Source organism: Pieris brassicae, chromosome 12 (assembly GCF_905147105.1).
Source record: "Pieris brassicae chromosome 12, ilPieBrab1.1, whole genome shotgun sequence".
In the NCBI taxonomy this organism is placed as follows: Eukaryota; Metazoa; Arthropoda; class Insecta; order Lepidoptera; family Pieridae; genus Pieris; species Pieris brassicae.
The window spans coordinates 5,382,291-5,400,526 of NC_059676.1; the positions used below are offsets into that span (position 1 = coordinate 5,382,291).

The 18,236-nt window shown below is 31.8% G+C and overlaps 3 protein-coding genes across 4 annotated transcripts; all 3 read right to left on the reverse strand.

Annotated features, from left to right (window-relative positions):
- Nucleotides 1-30: 30 nt before the first annotated feature.
- Nucleotides 31-4,248, reverse strand: LOC123717108 (juvenile hormone acid O-methyltransferase-like). Its single transcript, XM_045672929.1, has 6 exons — nt 4,074-4,248; nt 3,543-4,002; nt 2,460-2,773; nt 1,467-1,638; nt 734-842; nt 31-417 (listed from the first exon to the last, which is right to left on the reverse strand). The coding sequence occupies exons 2-6, from the start codon at nt 3,588-3,590 to the stop codon at nt 239-241; spliced, it is 822 nt and encodes a 273-aa protein (XP_045528885.1). The 5' UTR covers nt 3,591-4,002; nt 4,074-4,248; the 3' UTR covers nt 31-238.
- Nucleotides 4,249-4,607: 359 nt separating this feature from the next.
- Nucleotides 4,608-7,242, reverse strand: LOC123717115 (juvenile hormone acid O-methyltransferase-like). Its single transcript, XM_045672936.1, has 3 exons — nt 6,871-7,242; nt 5,795-5,966; nt 4,608-4,745 (listed from the first exon to the last, which is right to left on the reverse strand). Exons 1-3 carry the CDS (start codon nt 7,224-7,226, stop codon nt 4,737-4,739), a joined length of 537 nt encoding a protein of 178 aa, XP_045528892.1. The 5' UTR covers nt 7,227-7,242; the 3' UTR covers nt 4,608-4,736.
- Nucleotides 7,243-10,460: 3,218 nt separating this feature from the next.
- LOC123717111 (juvenile hormone acid O-methyltransferase-like) lies at nt 10,461-15,197 on the reverse strand. Of its 2 annotated transcripts, XM_045672931.1 has the most exons (6): nt 15,112-15,197; nt 14,311-14,524; nt 13,686-14,109; nt 11,972-12,143; nt 11,250-11,358; nt 10,461-11,058 (listed from the first exon to the last, which is right to left on the reverse strand). In XM_045672931.1, the coding sequence occupies exons 3-6, from the start codon at nt 14,039-14,041 to the stop codon at nt 10,883-10,885; spliced, it is 813 nt and encodes a 270-aa protein (XP_045528887.1). In that variant the 5' UTR covers nt 14,042-14,109; nt 14,311-14,524; nt 15,112-15,197; the 3' UTR covers nt 10,461-10,882. The 2 variants fall into 2 exon arrangements, with proteins under 2 accessions (XP_045528887.1, XP_045528888.1); XM_045672932.1 differs by lacking the exons at nt 14,311-14,524; nt 15,112-15,197 and having other exon boundaries at nt 13,686-14,211.
- Nucleotides 15,198-18,236: the final 3,039 nt, after the last annotated feature.

The following is an 18,236-nucleotide window of genomic DNA, read 5'->3' on the forward strand; positions in this document are numbered from 1 at the left end:
TTTTATTTGTGTTGTATAAGTGTCAATAGTCGGTGTAAACAAATTAATTATACATAAAATTAATAATGTTTCTATAAGCATATTCGTGAACCCAGACTGATATTTATCAACTGTGTATTTTTAGAAGTTATTGTAAAATCAAAGATATGTTTGTGTATTTCAATAATTGTATTTAATATTGCAATGTTACATTTCAATTCCAAAACAATTAATATTGCTAAAAAACGACATACATATACTATAACTTTTTTTCTACATATAAAACGAGTATTTGCACGTTAAAGACAAAATCGTCAGTAGATTTTTTGTAATTGTACTTTTTAGTGTCAAACATCTGCATTTCTTGACTTAAGTCTTTAAAAAAATCTTCATGTAACTCATCCGGGATCTTGAAAGGCACCACAGACATTATTCCACCTGAAAATAATGGTACATTAGACGGCACACAAAAGTGACATGACTCGCAGTTGAATCGTGTAACTATATACCTAGATTCTACGGTTACTAAATGCGCTGTGAGAGTGGTGCTCGTTGCCGTACCTGACTCAAGTTATGTGACAGCGAAGTGGGACCTATAACATGATCTTTTATAGATTTGATTGTACATACACAGTGTACATGCGTGGCTTATGTTTGTTTTTTTATTTTGCTAATACTTGCTTACGTCTAAAGTTCATAAAATGTTCTCAAATTTGTTACTGTGTCTTTTTTCCCATTCGACAACAAAACCTACCTTTTAATTTCTCTAGATTTTCGTACTCGTGAAATATTTTCTTGTGTTCTAATTTTGTTGTAGTAAATCTAATTTTGCCTAACAATTGTTGCATTTCTTTAAGGGAATCCTGAAAAGAGTATGTTTTTAATTAAATGCAGTTATTTATAGCGTGTAGATTGCGTTGGTGTACATTTTAATACCAATTAATCGGTAGATAATTAAACTGGAGTCTCATATAATATATATACCTAGATATACCCAGGTACGTTTATGACATACAGGTGTATAGACCACGCTAAATCATTATTGCAAATCTTACTTTTACCTACTCTCATCTAAATAGAGATAAAGATTTTATGTATATATTGCTATATGCGTGCAACTCTCGCCGTTGAGATTATAGCCCACCATCTATATCGAGCAGAGAAGAAAACCTACTTGCCTATTAGAAAAAACAAATGATCACGAAACATATACATAAATCTAGGACGACTTTAAAATTTGTGTGCTAATGGTTTTTTATAAGGAACAGACCAGCAATAGTACTTCTTTGTCTTATGTATACGTAATGAATTGGGAATAAATTCATGCAATCAATCACAATCGCTTCAACATGCAAGCTATCTAAAAAACACAAAAATAGAAATGAACACGACTACAATAAATTTTGTTCATTAATAATTTTTATTAATTATTTTAATAAAAATCTGAAGAGTGCCTTTGCTAGAGTGAATACTTATTTTATACATACCTGACTGTCATGGTATGGAGATATATATTTTTCAACGTCAATAACCCATGGCTTCCATTTTTCGGTTTTAGCAAGGGTCCTGTATGCATCGTATAATGATGTTTTTCCCACGACAATCCCGAAACAACTTCCATCGTCCCTAAGGATATCGTATATGTTCTGGAACGCAGTTCTGTAAAATCAATATAAAAAATATAACGAAATTGATGTATCCACTAAAATACGTTTAGTGAAAATAATTTTAATTTGAGTCACCATCGAGTTGCTGAGGTGCTCTAGGAGTTGTGTATGACCATGAAACATATCACAATCACAATGGATTTTGACAATACTAAAAATCCCATTTTAACAAAATATATAACCTCCACAATGTACTAAAATTCTATGAATAGAGTTGTTGAATAAGACTATAATTACCACGTAAGGTATAGAATTATTCTTAATATCACACATGATGAAATCTACAATATATAAATATAATACAAATTTTATCTTTAGCTCGAGTTGTAAGTTAAGTACGGATTATTATTATTATTAATATTACAATTAAATATTTTTTAATGAAAAATAACGTAATAATTTATCATTGAATGACTGATTATAATGTGTGTTTCTCGCACGCAAGATAAAAATTTATCATTTTTAAACACTTATTATATAAATGTTTAAATAGATTTTATTATAATATTCTCAAAGCGATAAGAGTTTAAGCGCGAGTTTAATATGTCAAAGGGTTCATACAAAATGTTCATTTTGTATTAATTATATATATATATATGAAATAAATTTAGTAAAAACCAAGTTTAAAAAAACGATAAAGCGCTCGGAGGGTAGGTGCTCAAACACAGAATGCTTTGGAAAGACCGTGATGTATCTACACGCCCAAAATCAAATTCGTCTAAAGTGCAGTACTTAGGTATAAAATACAAAAGATATATAGATGCCGTATAGCCCGTACCATATATTAAAAATCATAATTGCGAAGTTACTTACTCTTGACGAAGACACCAGTGTAAAGCAAAAAAGGAAATGACATGGTGGAAATGTTCCCTTAGCTGATCTGGCAGGTCTCCCTCTATGTTAAGGGTAGTGAAATTAACACGTTCCGAAGCATAGTGTTCATTTGCGAATCGTATCATATCTTCGCTTATGTCACAGCCTATCATGGTCTTGCAATTCGGAATTATTTCTTTGAAAATGTTTGATGTCAAACTCCCATCGCCACAACCAATGTCTAGGATCATTGAGTCCATTTTCCAATTCAATATATTCACATACTCTTCTAGATACATCATTGCACTAGTCTTCTGTAGAGCATTTGATTTATTATACAATTTGACGTTAAGCATTGTTTGTGCGTGCTTCCTAGTTAATTTCTGATGTGTTTGTGCCGTCAAGTTAAATATAGATGTTATCGGCAGAATAAAAGCGAATTGACATTAAAACAAATTGAGACGATTCATACATAATACGAAAATATAATTCAGATTTGTAATGCGTAATATGATTTGAGTCAAGTTTATGTCATGGTATGGTTAGTTGATAGGACAAAAATATGATAGGATTAAAAAAATACCCTTATATACAAGCACATACAAGCACGGTACTTTACTGAATATAATATAAAAATATTTAGATCTCTATCAATAATTTCTTGTACAACAAATTTTGTTCATTTTTCAATTCTTTCATTGGATTCTTCCTCAAAATGGATTTAGACTCATTACAATTATTTTTGAGTAAGCTTTATATTATCTTAGTTCTGTGCGTGCCAAAAACATTAGAAGTTGCTGCTATGTGTCTGTACTGTTTTCTGTGATGCAGTGTTATGTATGATTAAAATGACGAAGCACGAAGAAATCAGATGTATTGATAATGATGTAATGTAATACTATCTGTAAATAGATAAATAAAATAAATAAATATTAAATCTGAATAGTAGATCTAGTCTGATTCATCCTGCATTAAGTATCATGAATTATTAGAGATTAAATTAAAATGCCTTCATTACTCTGCTTGTAAATAAATCTTGTAATATTTCTACTATATAAAATAATATTTGTGTTTTTGGTCAACCTCAATAAGGGCTGTGGACAAACCCACGCACGGGTAACGAAACCTCATGTGTGTAGGTGTGTCACCCTACCGCCAGTAATCATAATTTACAATGTGATAAGGTATTGTATGCAATTACACGCTGATTTTGCAACATTGTTACAGAAACTGAATATAAGTCGAGTCACAATCGCCATCAGGATTTGATAAGTACCAGCATTGCAATTTAGAAAGAAAACACTTTGCATGCGTGACCCATTACCGCCTGTCTACTTAATATTGGAAAGATCATGTGGCCAAATGTCAGACAAAATTCTAATTTTTATGACATACACAAGCAGTTATGAACCAATTTACTGGTAGATTTTTTTATATTTGTAGACATCAAAATCCATTCTTTGCATTTCTTCAAAAAGTTCAGATAGATATTCGTCGAATATATCTTCAGGAATCTTGAATGGAGTTAGTGCCTTTATCGCTTCTGTAAAAGGGAAAATTACCGTTATTGCCATATCAAAATGTACAGCATGGACTGAGTAGGAATAAAATTACCTCATCGACTGAATTTTTACAGAAGACATCAATTATTATTAGTTTGGCAAGATAATCAGCAGTTTCCTTTACCAATGCGAATGTTATGTTAGTCGAATTCTTTGATTTGGATCCTGGGCATATATTATATCTAGTCCATCTAATATCATATGCTCCCTGTAAGTATAAATATTTAGAATAAAACAAACGTGGTTTTAATTTATTTGTTAAATACTTAATTTTTTGTTTTTGTTTCGTATTACTCTTTAATATTGTTTTTATTTGTGTTGTATAAGTGTCAATAGTCGGTGTAAACAAATTAATTATACATAAAATTAATAATGTTTCTATAAGCATATTCGTGAACCCAGACTGATATTTATCAACTGTGTATTTTTAGAAGTTATTGTAAAATCAAAGATATGTTTGTGTATTTCAATAATTGTATTTAATATTGCAATGTTACATTTCAATTCCAAAACAATTAATATGGCTAAAAAACGACATACATATACTATAACTTTTTTTCTACATATAAAACGAGTATTTGCACGTTAAAGACAAAATCGTCAGTAGATTTTTTGTAATTGTACTTTTTAGTGTCAAACATCTGCATTTCTTGACTTAAGTCTTTAAAAAAATCTTCATGTAACTCATCCGGGATCTTGAAAGGCACCACAGACATTATTCCACCTGAAAATAATGGTACATTAGACGGCACACAAAAGTGACATGACTCGCAGTTGAATCGTGTAACTATATACCTAGATTCTACGGTTACTAAATGCGCTGTGAGAGTGGTGCTCGTTGCCGTACCTGACTCAAGTTATGTGACAGCGAAGTGGGACCTATAACATGATCTTTTATAGATTTGATTGTACATACACAGTGTACATGCGTGGCTTATGTTTGTTTTTTTATTTTGCTAATACTTGCTTACGTCTAAAGTTCATAAAATGTTCTCAAATTTGTTACTGTGTCTTTTTTCCCATTCGACAACAAAACCTACCTTTTAATTTCTCTAGATTTTCGTACTCGTGAAATATTTTCTTGTGTTCTAATTTTGTTGTAGTAAATCTAATTTTGCCTAACAATTGTTGCATTTCTTTAAGGGAATCCTGAAAAGAGTATGTTTTTAATTAAATGCAGTTATTTATAGCGTGTAGATTGCGTTGGTGTACATTTTAATACCAATTAATCGGTAGATAATTAAACTGGAGTCTCATATAATATATATACCTAGATATACCCAGGTACGTTTATGACATACAGGTGTATAGACCACGCTAAATCATTATTGCAAATCTTACTTTTACCTACTCTCATCTAAATAGAGATAAAGATTTTATGTATATATTGCTATATGCGTGCAACTCTCGCCGTTGAGATTATAGCCCACCATCTATATCGAGCAGAGAAGAAAACCTACTTGCCTATTAGAAAAAACAAATGATCACGAAACATATACATAAATCTAGGACGACTTTAAAATTTGTGTGCTAATGGTTTTTTATAAGGAACAGACCAGCAATAGTACTTCTTTGTCTTATGTATACGTAATGAATTGGGAATAAATTCATGCAATCAATCACAATCGCTTCAACATGCAAGCTATCTAAAAAACACAAAAATAGAAATGAATACGACTACAATAAATTTTGTTCATTAATAATTTTTATTAATTATTTTAATAAAAATCTGAAGAGTGCCTTTGCTAGAGTGAATACTTATTTTATACATACCTGACTGTCATGGTATGGAGATATATATTTTTCAACGTCAATAACCCATGGCTTCCATTTTTCGGTTTTAGCAAGGTTCCTGTATGCGTCGAATAATGATACTCTTTCTGCGATAATCGCAAAACAACTTCCTTGGTCCGTAAGGATATCGTATATGTTCTGGAATGCAGTTCTGTAAAATCAACGTAAAAAATAAATTTAGATTAAATATAATATAATTAGATATAATATAGATTGATGTATCCGCCGAAAAAGTGTAAATGTTATATATGTTTATCTATTATATTACGTAATTAGATGTTTTTTTTACAAAGCCTAACTTTTTAGTAGATAGAAACTAACATATGGAACATTTTACTATTTACTATTTCCTATGTCTACAACTTTTTAAATGTGATTTAAATTTCTATTTCACTGAGTCCAAGGAATAAAAAAAATACTCAATTCGACTTGCCGTCTTCGAGTTAAGTTGTTAACAACATATTTTGCTTAACAACTGAACAAAATATATGTTTCATAAGTAGATGTGTTTAAAGTCGAAGATTCAAGTTCAACCAATCATCACCAGCCAGGCATCGAACGTCTCGCCATATAGTAAGCAAAGAGCAAGACCGACGCATGGAAGCAACCACAAGCAATGACATTAAAGCAAGCATGACGGTTTATTAATTATAATTATTTATAATTAATAAAAATGAACGTAATCATTTATTATTAAATGACTGATTATAGTGTGTCTTTCTCGCACACAAGATAAAAATTTATCATTTCTAAACACTTATTTTATAAATCTATCTATATTCAACCTATCTATATTCCAATAGATTTATCTTATTATCAAAGCGATTGAAGTGTGATGTTAATCTGTCAAGGGGTTCATACAAAATGTTCAAGTTGTATTAATGATATATATTCAATAAACTTAATAAAAACCAAGTTATGGGTTAGAGTACTTTGGGAGGAGAAAATCAAATACGTGTGAGGCACAGAAGGTTAACTACTTAGGTATAAAATTCAAAAGAAGAACCTTGTTGCACGTACCATATAATTAAAATTATAATTGCAATAAAACTTACTCTTGACGAAGGCACCAGTTTAAAGCAAAAACGGAAATCGCATGGTGGAAACGTTCCCTTAGCTGATCGGGCAGATCTCCCTCTATGTTAAGGGTAGTGAAATTAACACGTTCCGAAGCATAGTGTTCATTTGCAAATCGTATCATATCTTCATTTATGTCACAACCTGTCATGGTCTTGCAATTCGGAATTAATTCTTTAAACAGTTTTGATGTCAAACTCCCATCGCCACAACCAATGTCTAGGATCGTTGAGTCCATTTTCCAATTGATTATTTTCTTATATTTTTCTATATACTTCATTGCAATGGTCTTCGGAAGAACATTTGATTTATTGTACAATTTGACCTTAAACATTGTTCGTGCGTTAATGTCTAATAGCGTCTGCGCAGCGGTTAGGTAATAAGGGTTAGAAGCTATCGTTAGAATAAAGGCGAATTCACATTAACCTGAACATTAAAACGAAATAGGATTATTTATGCATAATACGAATTAATTTTTACTGTAGCGTGTTGTGTTATGTTGAGCCGTTAGGAAAAAGAAATATAAATTCACAATGATATCAATGATCAGGTAACTCAAGTTGTTAATAAAAAATAAATCAATCAATCAGTTAAATGCACACATAGAAAGAAAATACATTGGTGCACAGCCGAGGATCGAACCTATGACCTTAGGGATGAGAGTCACATGCTGAACTGACTTGCGCGTCTTCTGGCAAATCGAGTGTCCATGGGCGACGGACACTATCACTCAACATCAGTTAAACCTCTTCCCCTTTTGCCAGCTGTTTTATAGAAAAAAAATTTGATACAAAATTAAGGCCGTTAGCGCGAATTATCATGTAACTCAATATATTTTGCTAGTATAGCAAGCAGATAAATTTTATAATATGATTGTGTATTTAATTAAAGCCGGTGGGGTGTGACACGAGCGTTATTTTACTCAATATTGTTAATATTATATGTTATATATAGTATATGTACCTACACTCTGCGATTGATTGCGGGTTGGAGTTATCGTGTATAAAAACAAATTTAGTGCACTATTTTTTGTTTTGCATGTTTAAACATATTTAAAAGCCAAATAGTTCGTAAAATAACTTACCCTGAAATAGTTTGGCACTTCCATACTTAAAACAATTGCTAATAGTGTATTTCAATAAACGAAATTCCGATTTTATTTAAAATTTCTCTGTTGCTTTTCAGGATTATGGAATTATAAATGCTGTATAAAGTAAAGGATCTGTGAGATTTAATACATACTATATAAAGTACAAACAATAGAAAATGAGGAAGACAAATAAAAAGATGAGAAGTTGATGTGCGAAGAGTAGCCAATCATATGTGGATGCGTAAAGCTAGAACCAGAGAAGAGTGGAAGTCCGTAGAGGAGGCCTATGTCCAAGGACAAGCTGTTTAACGAAAACCAACCAGCTTGCCGATTAATTATTAGTATTAATTTTTTTATAATGTTTTTAGTATTTCACGTTTCTTTTGTACTATGTATGAAAAATACAGCTATAAAGGATTTTATTATTATTATATAACGTACAAGTAATAATATAATGGGTAAACTTCTAAAAAACAGTTTTGCTGTTTAAATAAAGTTTGGCTCCATTCAATTTGTAAGCGACAAAATTATTTAAAAGTTGTACCTTCGTCGTTACAGTTGAAAACGTAAAAATGTGTCTTAATTGAATAATTATTACCGAGCTGTCGTGGTAAGGTGGTATAAATTTTTCCGTATACTTCAGCCAAATTTTAATTTTTTTTTCCTTTTGGCCAGTTCTCTTAATGCGTCGTAGAAGACTGCCTGCCCTGCGCATGTTGCCAGACAGTCAACATCTTCCTGCAGAAGATTATAGATATTCTGAAACGCGTTGCTGAAAGAGGATAATTTACTATAGTTTAAATACGGTAAAATTTAAAAAATGTTTTATATACCTATATTGCTCAGGCATAATGTAACATTATGAAAGTATTATGAAACCGATCCCGCTAGTCTAGAGTAAACAATTAAGACATAAAAGCCATTCGTGTTTATATTATATTGCCTGCGATGAACCTGGGAATATGTCTGCTGAAACATGTGATGTTAAAGCTAGGCGGTTGCTGGACTTGGTTTCTGTAGGTAATCTTGATCAGTACAATACTATCAAAAATGGCAATAACAATACCTTAGAATTATTTCTTGCCCGTCAAGTCACTGTAAGATTAGATGAAACTCTCGTATATAGAACAAGATATTCATCATCCCGGCATCGAGGTCAGTATATACGTTTATCTCCAGCCAATTCCCGACTATTACAGCAACGCTAAGATTTTAGAAAACTCGATATTAGCAAGTGTATAGAAGAATTAAGTAACGTCTATTGGTACGTATTACTTTAATTAACTAATATAATGAAGATATTAACTCTTGCATCGATAATAATTCACCGCATAAACAAAAAAAAACGTACCTCAACAACCGATTTGGTTCAATAACTCAGTAATAAAATGTTTGCGTGAAATAGATAAATACCGTACAAAATTGAAAAAGTACAGAGATGCCCGTGACTATGATACATTTTCACTGTTGCACAAAAGGTAAAAAAAAATAAAATCGCTAAAACGTGTTATGATGTTTTCTAAAACTCCGACGTGACTTCATTGATCTACGAGTAGTTTATTTGTATAAAATGTTTCCCTTGAAAACTCATACTAAATTTCTTTCAAAATTTTCCTTTTTTGTATTCCTAGATTAACTTCAGCTAAAAGTCTTTTATACGTACCTACGGCTCGCTTATCTGCTACTTTTAATTATCCAGTGTATAGGCTATCTCGCTCTTTCAACTTGATTACTAATATTGATATATTGTACAACAATCTTCTAATTTACCGTAACTTTGTTTATCATGCTCTTATTGAGGTTTTAGTTTTCATATAGTTTTAGTTATTATTATTACATTTTTGTGGTTGCTTGTTTAATATTTTCCCTTGCCCTTCCCTTATGTTCTAATATAATTGATGTTTGTGTGTAAAATTTGTGAGATCATATTTTTTTCTTAAATTTTATGCGTACACTATATTATGGAACTTCTAAATAAATAATAGTAAAGATTTTTAACAAAATCTTTCCTTTCCCACCAACGCTACAGTGTATTATGCAAAGGTTGAAATAATGTCAGTAATCACATTTAATTCAATCTTGGTATGGTGTTTGTTTATTTTACCATATCTGTTTGATATTTGGGCTATCATGTTAATCAATAATTGTGAAAATTGCGTTTGGCTATAAAATGACTATAAATCTATCTAAACAATATATTTAGTAAATCAGATAAATAAAAAATATTGTGGATTACAAAACAATTTGAAATTTAGTTTAGTTTGATACGTCAGATCAATGAAGACAACGTTAGTATAGTCAGGAAAAAATTACTGTACTGTTGTATAAAAAAATTTCCTGTTAAAAATTGTACATCAAAGAGTTCTAATATAATAAGAAAATATATAATTATTACATTATTACTATATCAGTATACGTGGGTTGTATAATTAAATTTGTGTATGAAGGGTCAATTTTAAATCAAACTTCACGTCGATATAACTGAAGACACCAAATTATAATTGAATAAATGTTTATCAAAAATAGCTGTTCATTTATTCTTCAGTAAGCCTAGCCTAAAAACTTTTATCATATGGCGCACCTGTAGTGGGTGACTCCGATATGATTATTTGTGTGATTTGACATTTTATTTACAAAAGATGGCTACGGCAGGTAAAGACGAAGTGTCAGTATAAAAGTTTCGCCTTTTTAGCCTAATGAACCGGCACTTTGGTTCTTACAACCCAATGGTCAATTTGCGTTGGCAAACATTACTTCAGATGCAACAAAATTCTTTTTATTGAACATAAATAAAAGATGAAAAGAGCTATATAGAATATATGTTTGTATTTTGTCAATAATTGGATTTTATAATTAAATGTTACATTTCAATTTCAGAACAATCAATGAAAACAGAACTATTACTTTTTTTCAGCATATAAAACGAGTATTTGTATGTTAAGTACAGAATCATTAGTAGATTTTTTGAAATTGTACGTTTTAGTGTCCAACATCTGCATTTCGTTACTTAAGTCTATAAAAAAGTCGTCATATAACTCATCCGGGAACTTGAAAGGCACCACAGACATTAGTGCACCTGAAAATAATTGTACATTTATTTAATGAAATTTTCCCAAAGATCCAAAGAAGGTAAGTAACTTGTATATGTGCACCCTTTTCGGGTGCGTGTTTTAGGCGCATTTAATTTAATTTTAAGGAACCGATAGAGAAACTTAGGCCAAATAGTTACAGTGTGTGCTTCTTTTCCCATTTGACAACAAAACTTACCTTTTAAATTCTCTTGTTTTTCGTAGTCGTGAACTATTGTCTTGTGTTCTAATTTTTTTATAGTAAATCCAATTTTGCCTAACAAATGTTGCATTTCTTTAAGGGAATCCTGAAAAGAGTATGTATAAACTCAGTTATTGGAAGCTTGTAGATTGCGTTGGTGTATTTACATTTTAACACCAATTAATCGGTAGATAATTAAACTGGCGATTCTTTCTTTAAAGTCTCCTATATATACTTAGACATAGCCAGGTACGTTTATGACATACGGGTGTATAGGCCACGCTAAATCATTATTCCAGATCTTACTTTTACTTTTCCAGCTAAATAGAGATAAATATTTTATTATGTGTATATTACTATATGCAACTCTCGTCATTGAGATTATAGTCGAGCAGAGAAGAAAACCTACTTGCCTATTAGAAAGAACAAAATGATCACGAAGCATATACATAAATTTACGACGACTTAAAAAATTGTAGTGCTAATGGTTTTTTTAATGGAACAGCACCAATAGTAGGTAGATAAAGTGCTTCTTTGTCTTATGTATTGAATTGGGAACAACTTAATCCAATAATCCACAAGCTTTAACATGACGGCCTATCTAGCAAAAAACAACAATAGAAATGAACACGGCTGCAATAATTTCGTTCATTAGTATTAAGAATTAATAAATCATTTACCTCTGCAAAGTAAATTAAATAATTTATACATATACATACTTGGCTGTCATGGTATGGAGATATGTATTTTTCAACGTCAATGACCCATTGCTTCCACTTTTCGGTATTAGCAAGGTTCCTGTATGCATCAAATAATGTAAATTTTTCTACGATAATCGCGAAACAACTTCCTTGGTCCTTAAGGATATCGTATATGTTCTGAAACGTAGTTCTGTAAAATAAACGTAAAAAATAAATATACCTAAATTAATGTATCTGCCGAAAAGGATTTAATAAATATAACTTTAGAAGGCGTCGACTCACTGTCGACGGCTCCATACCCACTTTGTGTCTTTAACACCATTCCATATTGTAATTTGATTTTTTTTATAGAACAGGGGGCAAACGGGTAGGAGGCTCACCTGATGTTAAGAATGGGTACGCTTTTTTCTTGAAGGACCCTAAGTCGAATTGTTTCGAAAATACTTCAGTGGGGAGCTGGTTCCACATAGCAGTGGTGTGCGTCTAAGTGCAAAAATTGCATTGAAAAACGCTCTGTTGTTGAACGGCGGACGTCAAGGTGATACGGGTGGAATTTTGCATTCTGCCTCGGTGTCAGATGATGAAACTCCGCTGCAAAAAAGCATTCTCAGTTTAAACCAGGGCTGTGACTTGCCACACTTGACTTGCCCTGCAGAATCACTTCGGCGACAGACGCAGCGACGGAATCTGGAGCATCCGACGAAAAGCACATAGGCCCCCAAAGGTAGGACGCAAAGAAAGACCGCATCCCGTCCCAATCTGTTGACCTATAGTGCCAAATACGGCGACAACCCGAAAAGCGAGGCCTTGGAGGGCGCGTAGTAGGCACAGTACTCTGGACCACACAGTGATTAGGACTTGATTCATCTCCGGATAAGAGGTCACCAGAAGGTCCAACAAAGATGGTTTGTGACCATGTACATCTGGTAATCGCATAATTGTAGGAACCATTTGTGTCAGGTCATATACCAAGGCAAAGCCATGAAAAGACCGAGCCCCGCGATCGGCAGTATCGGTTAAAGAAGCCAAGTATCACTATTTCGACATCCTCCCTGACATACACGCAAACTCCCTCCCGTGGCACAAAGGAATGTTCCAATGTGTACTCCGGATAGGAGAGGTAGGAAGTATCAGCCGGAGAGATATCCAAGTCTCACTAAGATATAATAAGACCGGCTTCGCAGCTTCTAGATAAAATTGAACCGCGTTGAGTTGAATTCTTACAATTGAGCATTCCTTAAAATGCGTTTATAGCGTTAAAATAAGGTATTACTTCAATAACAATAATTTTTATTAATAAAATTGAATGTAATAAATTATAATTGGATGACTGATTATATTGTGTGTTTATCACACACAAGATAAAAAATTATCATTTCTAAACACTTATTATATAAATTACCAACCTATTTATATTCCGATAGATATATTTTTATATTCAAATCATTTAAATCTGTCAAGGGGTTATGACCCCTAAAATCATTTATGACAACTTAAAATCAATTTTAAGTATATCTATATTGAGTTAAAATGTTAATTTTGTATATTATATATAAATAAACATAATAAAAACTAAGTGCTTTGAGAAGACCGTGATGTTACCTTAACGTCCTAAAAATCAAATACGTGTCAGGCATAGAAAGGTAATTTAAGTATAAAATGTAAAAGATCTATAGATGCTGTGATGAAGATATATATATACATTAAAATTTATAATTGCGATGTGACTTACTCTTGTCGACGACACCAGTTTATAGCAAAAAAGGAAATAGCATGATTGAAACGTTCTCTTAGCTGATCCGGCAGCTCTCCCTCTATGTTAAGAGTAGTGAAATTAACACGATCCGATGCAAAGTGTTCGTTTGCGAAACGTATCATATCTTCACTTATGTCACAGCCTGTTATGGTCTTGCAATTCGGAATTATTTCTTTGAATATTTTTGTTGTCAAACTCCCATCACCACAACCAATGTCTAGGACCGTTGAGTCCATTTTCCAATTGATTATATTTTTATATTCTTCTAGATACTTCAACGAGATAGTCTGCTGTAGACCATTTGATTTATTATACAATCTGACGTTAAGCATTGTTGGTACGTGCTGTTCGGCTAATTTCTGATAGCGTTTGTGCGCTGTTCAGGACTACCTGACCGCTGCTAAGTAAGGGTTAGATGTTATCGTCAGAATAAAGGCGAATTCACATTGGTCTGAACATTAAAACGAATATTCATATCTTATTTGCGAAAAAGGTAAGTAAAAAAGAGGATCAGCGATATAATATTATCTTTGGTCTGTGAATTACAACTTATTGTTATAAGGAAAAGCTAGAAGTTGCTCTCATATATTTGGGGGCTTACCATGAGCTCTTATTGCGAGCCTATTGACAACCTACAACTGAGATGCATCCCTAATTCGTACCGTGACATCCAAAAAACGAGACAGTTTAGGTTTCCACGTCACAGCGGTAATCACATTTCGTTCGTTCAATTTGTATGAAGATTCGTACCATGACCGCTATGCTGAACCGAAATTTGACAATTGCGCGTTCCAACTATGACAGAATAAGCGATTCTAAAAAAAATTATAATATTTTATTTTAATCTTGCAAATTCTGTGTGTTAAATATCATAATTATTGACACACCTTCACAAGGATTTTGTGTTATAGGTTAATACTGCAAAAATAGCCGCCGCCTGGTTTTTCGTTCGTTTTACAATAAATAAGAATGCTATATAGTATTTATTATAATTAAATTTTCCTCATTATGTTCATGAATTCTACTCTGCTTTTTGTTGTTCAAATAAACATAGGTATTTTTCAAATTTATAATAGGTAAATAATAAGATATCTTCAAGCAATGTTCAATTGGATATAAACATATACTCATATTCTCTCTCAATTCAGCAAGTTTGTCAGGTTAATCTGTAAAGAAAATATAATTATTTATATTATATGAACTAGTCAAATTTTATACAATTTGAAGAAATTCATTTTTATTATCGTTTATTTTAGTACTTATGATTTTCCAGTTATAAGATGACTTGTAATATCTTTTGCGAAGGGATAGGAATATCAGGAATTCAGGGTATCAGAAATAGCTTCCATGTAGGTGTATTTATTTTTTAGAAAACAACAACAACGTTCTGAACAATACTTACCGCATCTTATTTATAAGTTAAACAATTTGTAAAACTATATGTATAAAACTCCAATTTTGTAAACACCAAGATATTGAATGCTCTTATCAAAATTTGACGGAAACGTTCAAAAATAATAAGTGTCAACTGTCAAAGCACCAAAAAACTTTACGTTTTAAATATATCGAAAGAGTAGTTTTAAATTAAATAAATATATATAAAGACATAATAGCTTATTGTTATCGATAAATTATTCAAAATAATTTTAAATGTTATTTATTTTTATAGAAACATCTGTCGAAGCAAGTTTGATAGTTAAGTTTCAAAACTTACATAGAAACCTCAAACAAAATTATAGTTCTTACATTCGGTCTTGCGATGCAAATACGATTCAGTTTATGGTATTGACTTTAGGTACCTAAACTTAACTGCATCGCAATTGGATTGTTTTAAGAAAGTTCATGGTACGCCATAACAGAAAAAAGTAAAGTGTTATGTATGATTTCAGTGATGAAGCGATGGCGATTTGGGTAGTATTCTTCTTATAACTGGAAAACTTTTTATTAAATTTGAAAGTATCGTTTGATGTAGTCTTGTGTGTAAAGAATGAATTTACTATTCAGCTTGTGCTTTATTTTTTGCTTTTTTGTTTTTTTAGTATGTTTATTTATTATTGTCATGCTTGTGGAGATGTTTCTTTATGTTTCTTATCTTAATCGACATATGGATAACTTGACTTGTGACCTAAGATAGAAATTACTAATTTTTTTCAAGTGTTTTCGTGCATCATTATCCATATGTACATAATCTGCGATTAAGATAAATATTTTATTATATAACAGGGGGAAAACGGGCAGGAGGCTCATCTGATGTTAAGTGATACCGCCGTCCATGGACACTAACATTTACAGACGGCGCGCAAGTGCGTTGTCGGTCATTTAAGAATTGGCACGCTCTCTTCTTGAAGTAACCTTATTCGTTTCGGAAATACTTCAGTGGGCAGTTTGTTGTAAGCGGCAGAAACTACCTTAATAAAATGCTAAGTTGTGGAACGACGAATGTTGATATTTCGTATTTTGCCTTGACGTTCAATGATGAAACTCAACTATACTATTTATTCGAACAACACATCAAAAATATAAGAAAATAAAATGTGTGCGTCTCGTGACGCAGAAGTAATAACTTAAACTTGAACTATCTAATTCTGTTATATTCCGAGGGTCAACTTCTTCATTCATAATCTTTTTTATAATCACTTTCAAAAACGGTGATAGTTTGAAGTTATATGACCACTGCCAACAGCATGTTTGACGCACACTAAACATTGAGTAGATAGCGGAGAAAGCGTCTGTCGGAAATACGGCTAGCGTTGCGGGTTAGGCTGATACCGTGTAGGAGCCTGATACCGCTGCCGTATGCGTGAGAAGGGAAAGGGAAGCTAGACAGTTACGTAACGTAGGACGTTACGTAACGAAGTGGTTTACACACCTAAAAGAAGTTATCACTTCTAAAAAAATACAATAATAAAGATCTGCACAAGCATGACAATAGTAAATATACAAACATACTAAAGAAACTCTAAAATCGTAAGAGCTAAGCATAAATCACAAGCATTAGCCCAAGCCTAAGCACAACAAGGAATAAACAGGAGCACAAGCACAATTATAAGAGCACGAAAAAAACGGATGTATTGACAATAATGTAACGTAACATCAACTATATTTATTGTAAATAGTGGATCTAGTTGTTTTTAAAACTTTCTTCTTTTCTCCTATACGTTATTATTATTATCTTGAATTTAAACCTTAGCAGTACCATAGTATGTTCGAAATATATTATAATTACTCCAAATCATAACGATGCTTTTCAATTAGTTGAACATTTCTATGAGGGAATGTGTTGTTTATAGAATAAAATAATATTTAATTGGTAAAGAACAAGTCAAAACTATAAACTAAATACCTTGTTCGATATTTCACTTCTAATTTGTATTGCTTCAGTCGAGCTATCGTTCCAGTCTCTTTAGCAGCTGCGCAATCCTTACATTTTCTAATCCAGTCATTGACGTTTTCGAGACAATGTATTCAATAAAATATTTATAGATAGGATAAAAATCCCTAAAGAATTTGCTCTACTTGAGAAGTAATCTGAAATATGCATGAAAAATATATTCAACTAGTATACAATTTCGATCTTGGAGGGTTATTGCTTTTGGATATTTATATTTGGTTAGGTTTATTGGTTCGGTTATGTTAGTATGTTCTTTATTAAAAATGTTTAAAAAAATAGTCACTGTTTTGTATAAAGTAAAAATAATCCCCGTAAATAAATGTACAATCTATATAGTCACTGTTTTGTATGAAGTAAAAATAATCCCCGTAAATAAATGTACAATCCCCAAAATTGGCAACACTGTAACTGCCTCCCTCCGGATATCCAGGTGTACGGCGTCGCACTATACTTGGTTTAAAACACCTTATCTCGCTTTTCTGCCGGTATTCTGTAACTTCCAATAACGATACCGAGTCCGACGTTTATGTATTTATATGTATTTTGAATTCCAACATTTACGGCATACTGCCTGTACTTCGTTAGTTCTCCATACGGATAAGGAGAATGTGGATGCTTCAGGATAAGTATTGAGAACTAAAATATATTATTTTTGATTACATTTTGCTGGATACAAGTTATCTAACACTAAATTTCACGGAGATAACGAAAAAACGATTGATTCGTCATGTTTTTAAGGAAATTATTTTATGGCGCTGGACGCCACATCGCTTAAGCGAATTTTCTGTTGAAGTGTTTTATTTTATATGTTAATAAATTCCATAAGTAATAAAATTATTCAAATTTAATGTCTTGTTTCGCGAAAAAGGGTGAAGCCGTAAACTTGCTGTGTTCAATATTTTTAACGGGAGTCGAAACCTCAGGTTCTATTACTACTTCAGCAATTGTTTAAGCTAGACACATTTGTCATCAGTGTCTTTATAGAAGTTATTGTAACATCGAACATAAATATATTTTTATAAAATAAAATAATGGAGGAGGTATATAGAATATATTATGTTTATAAGAGGTTTATATATATAGAATATATTAAGTTTATATATTTCAATAATTGTATTTTATATTTCAATTTCAAA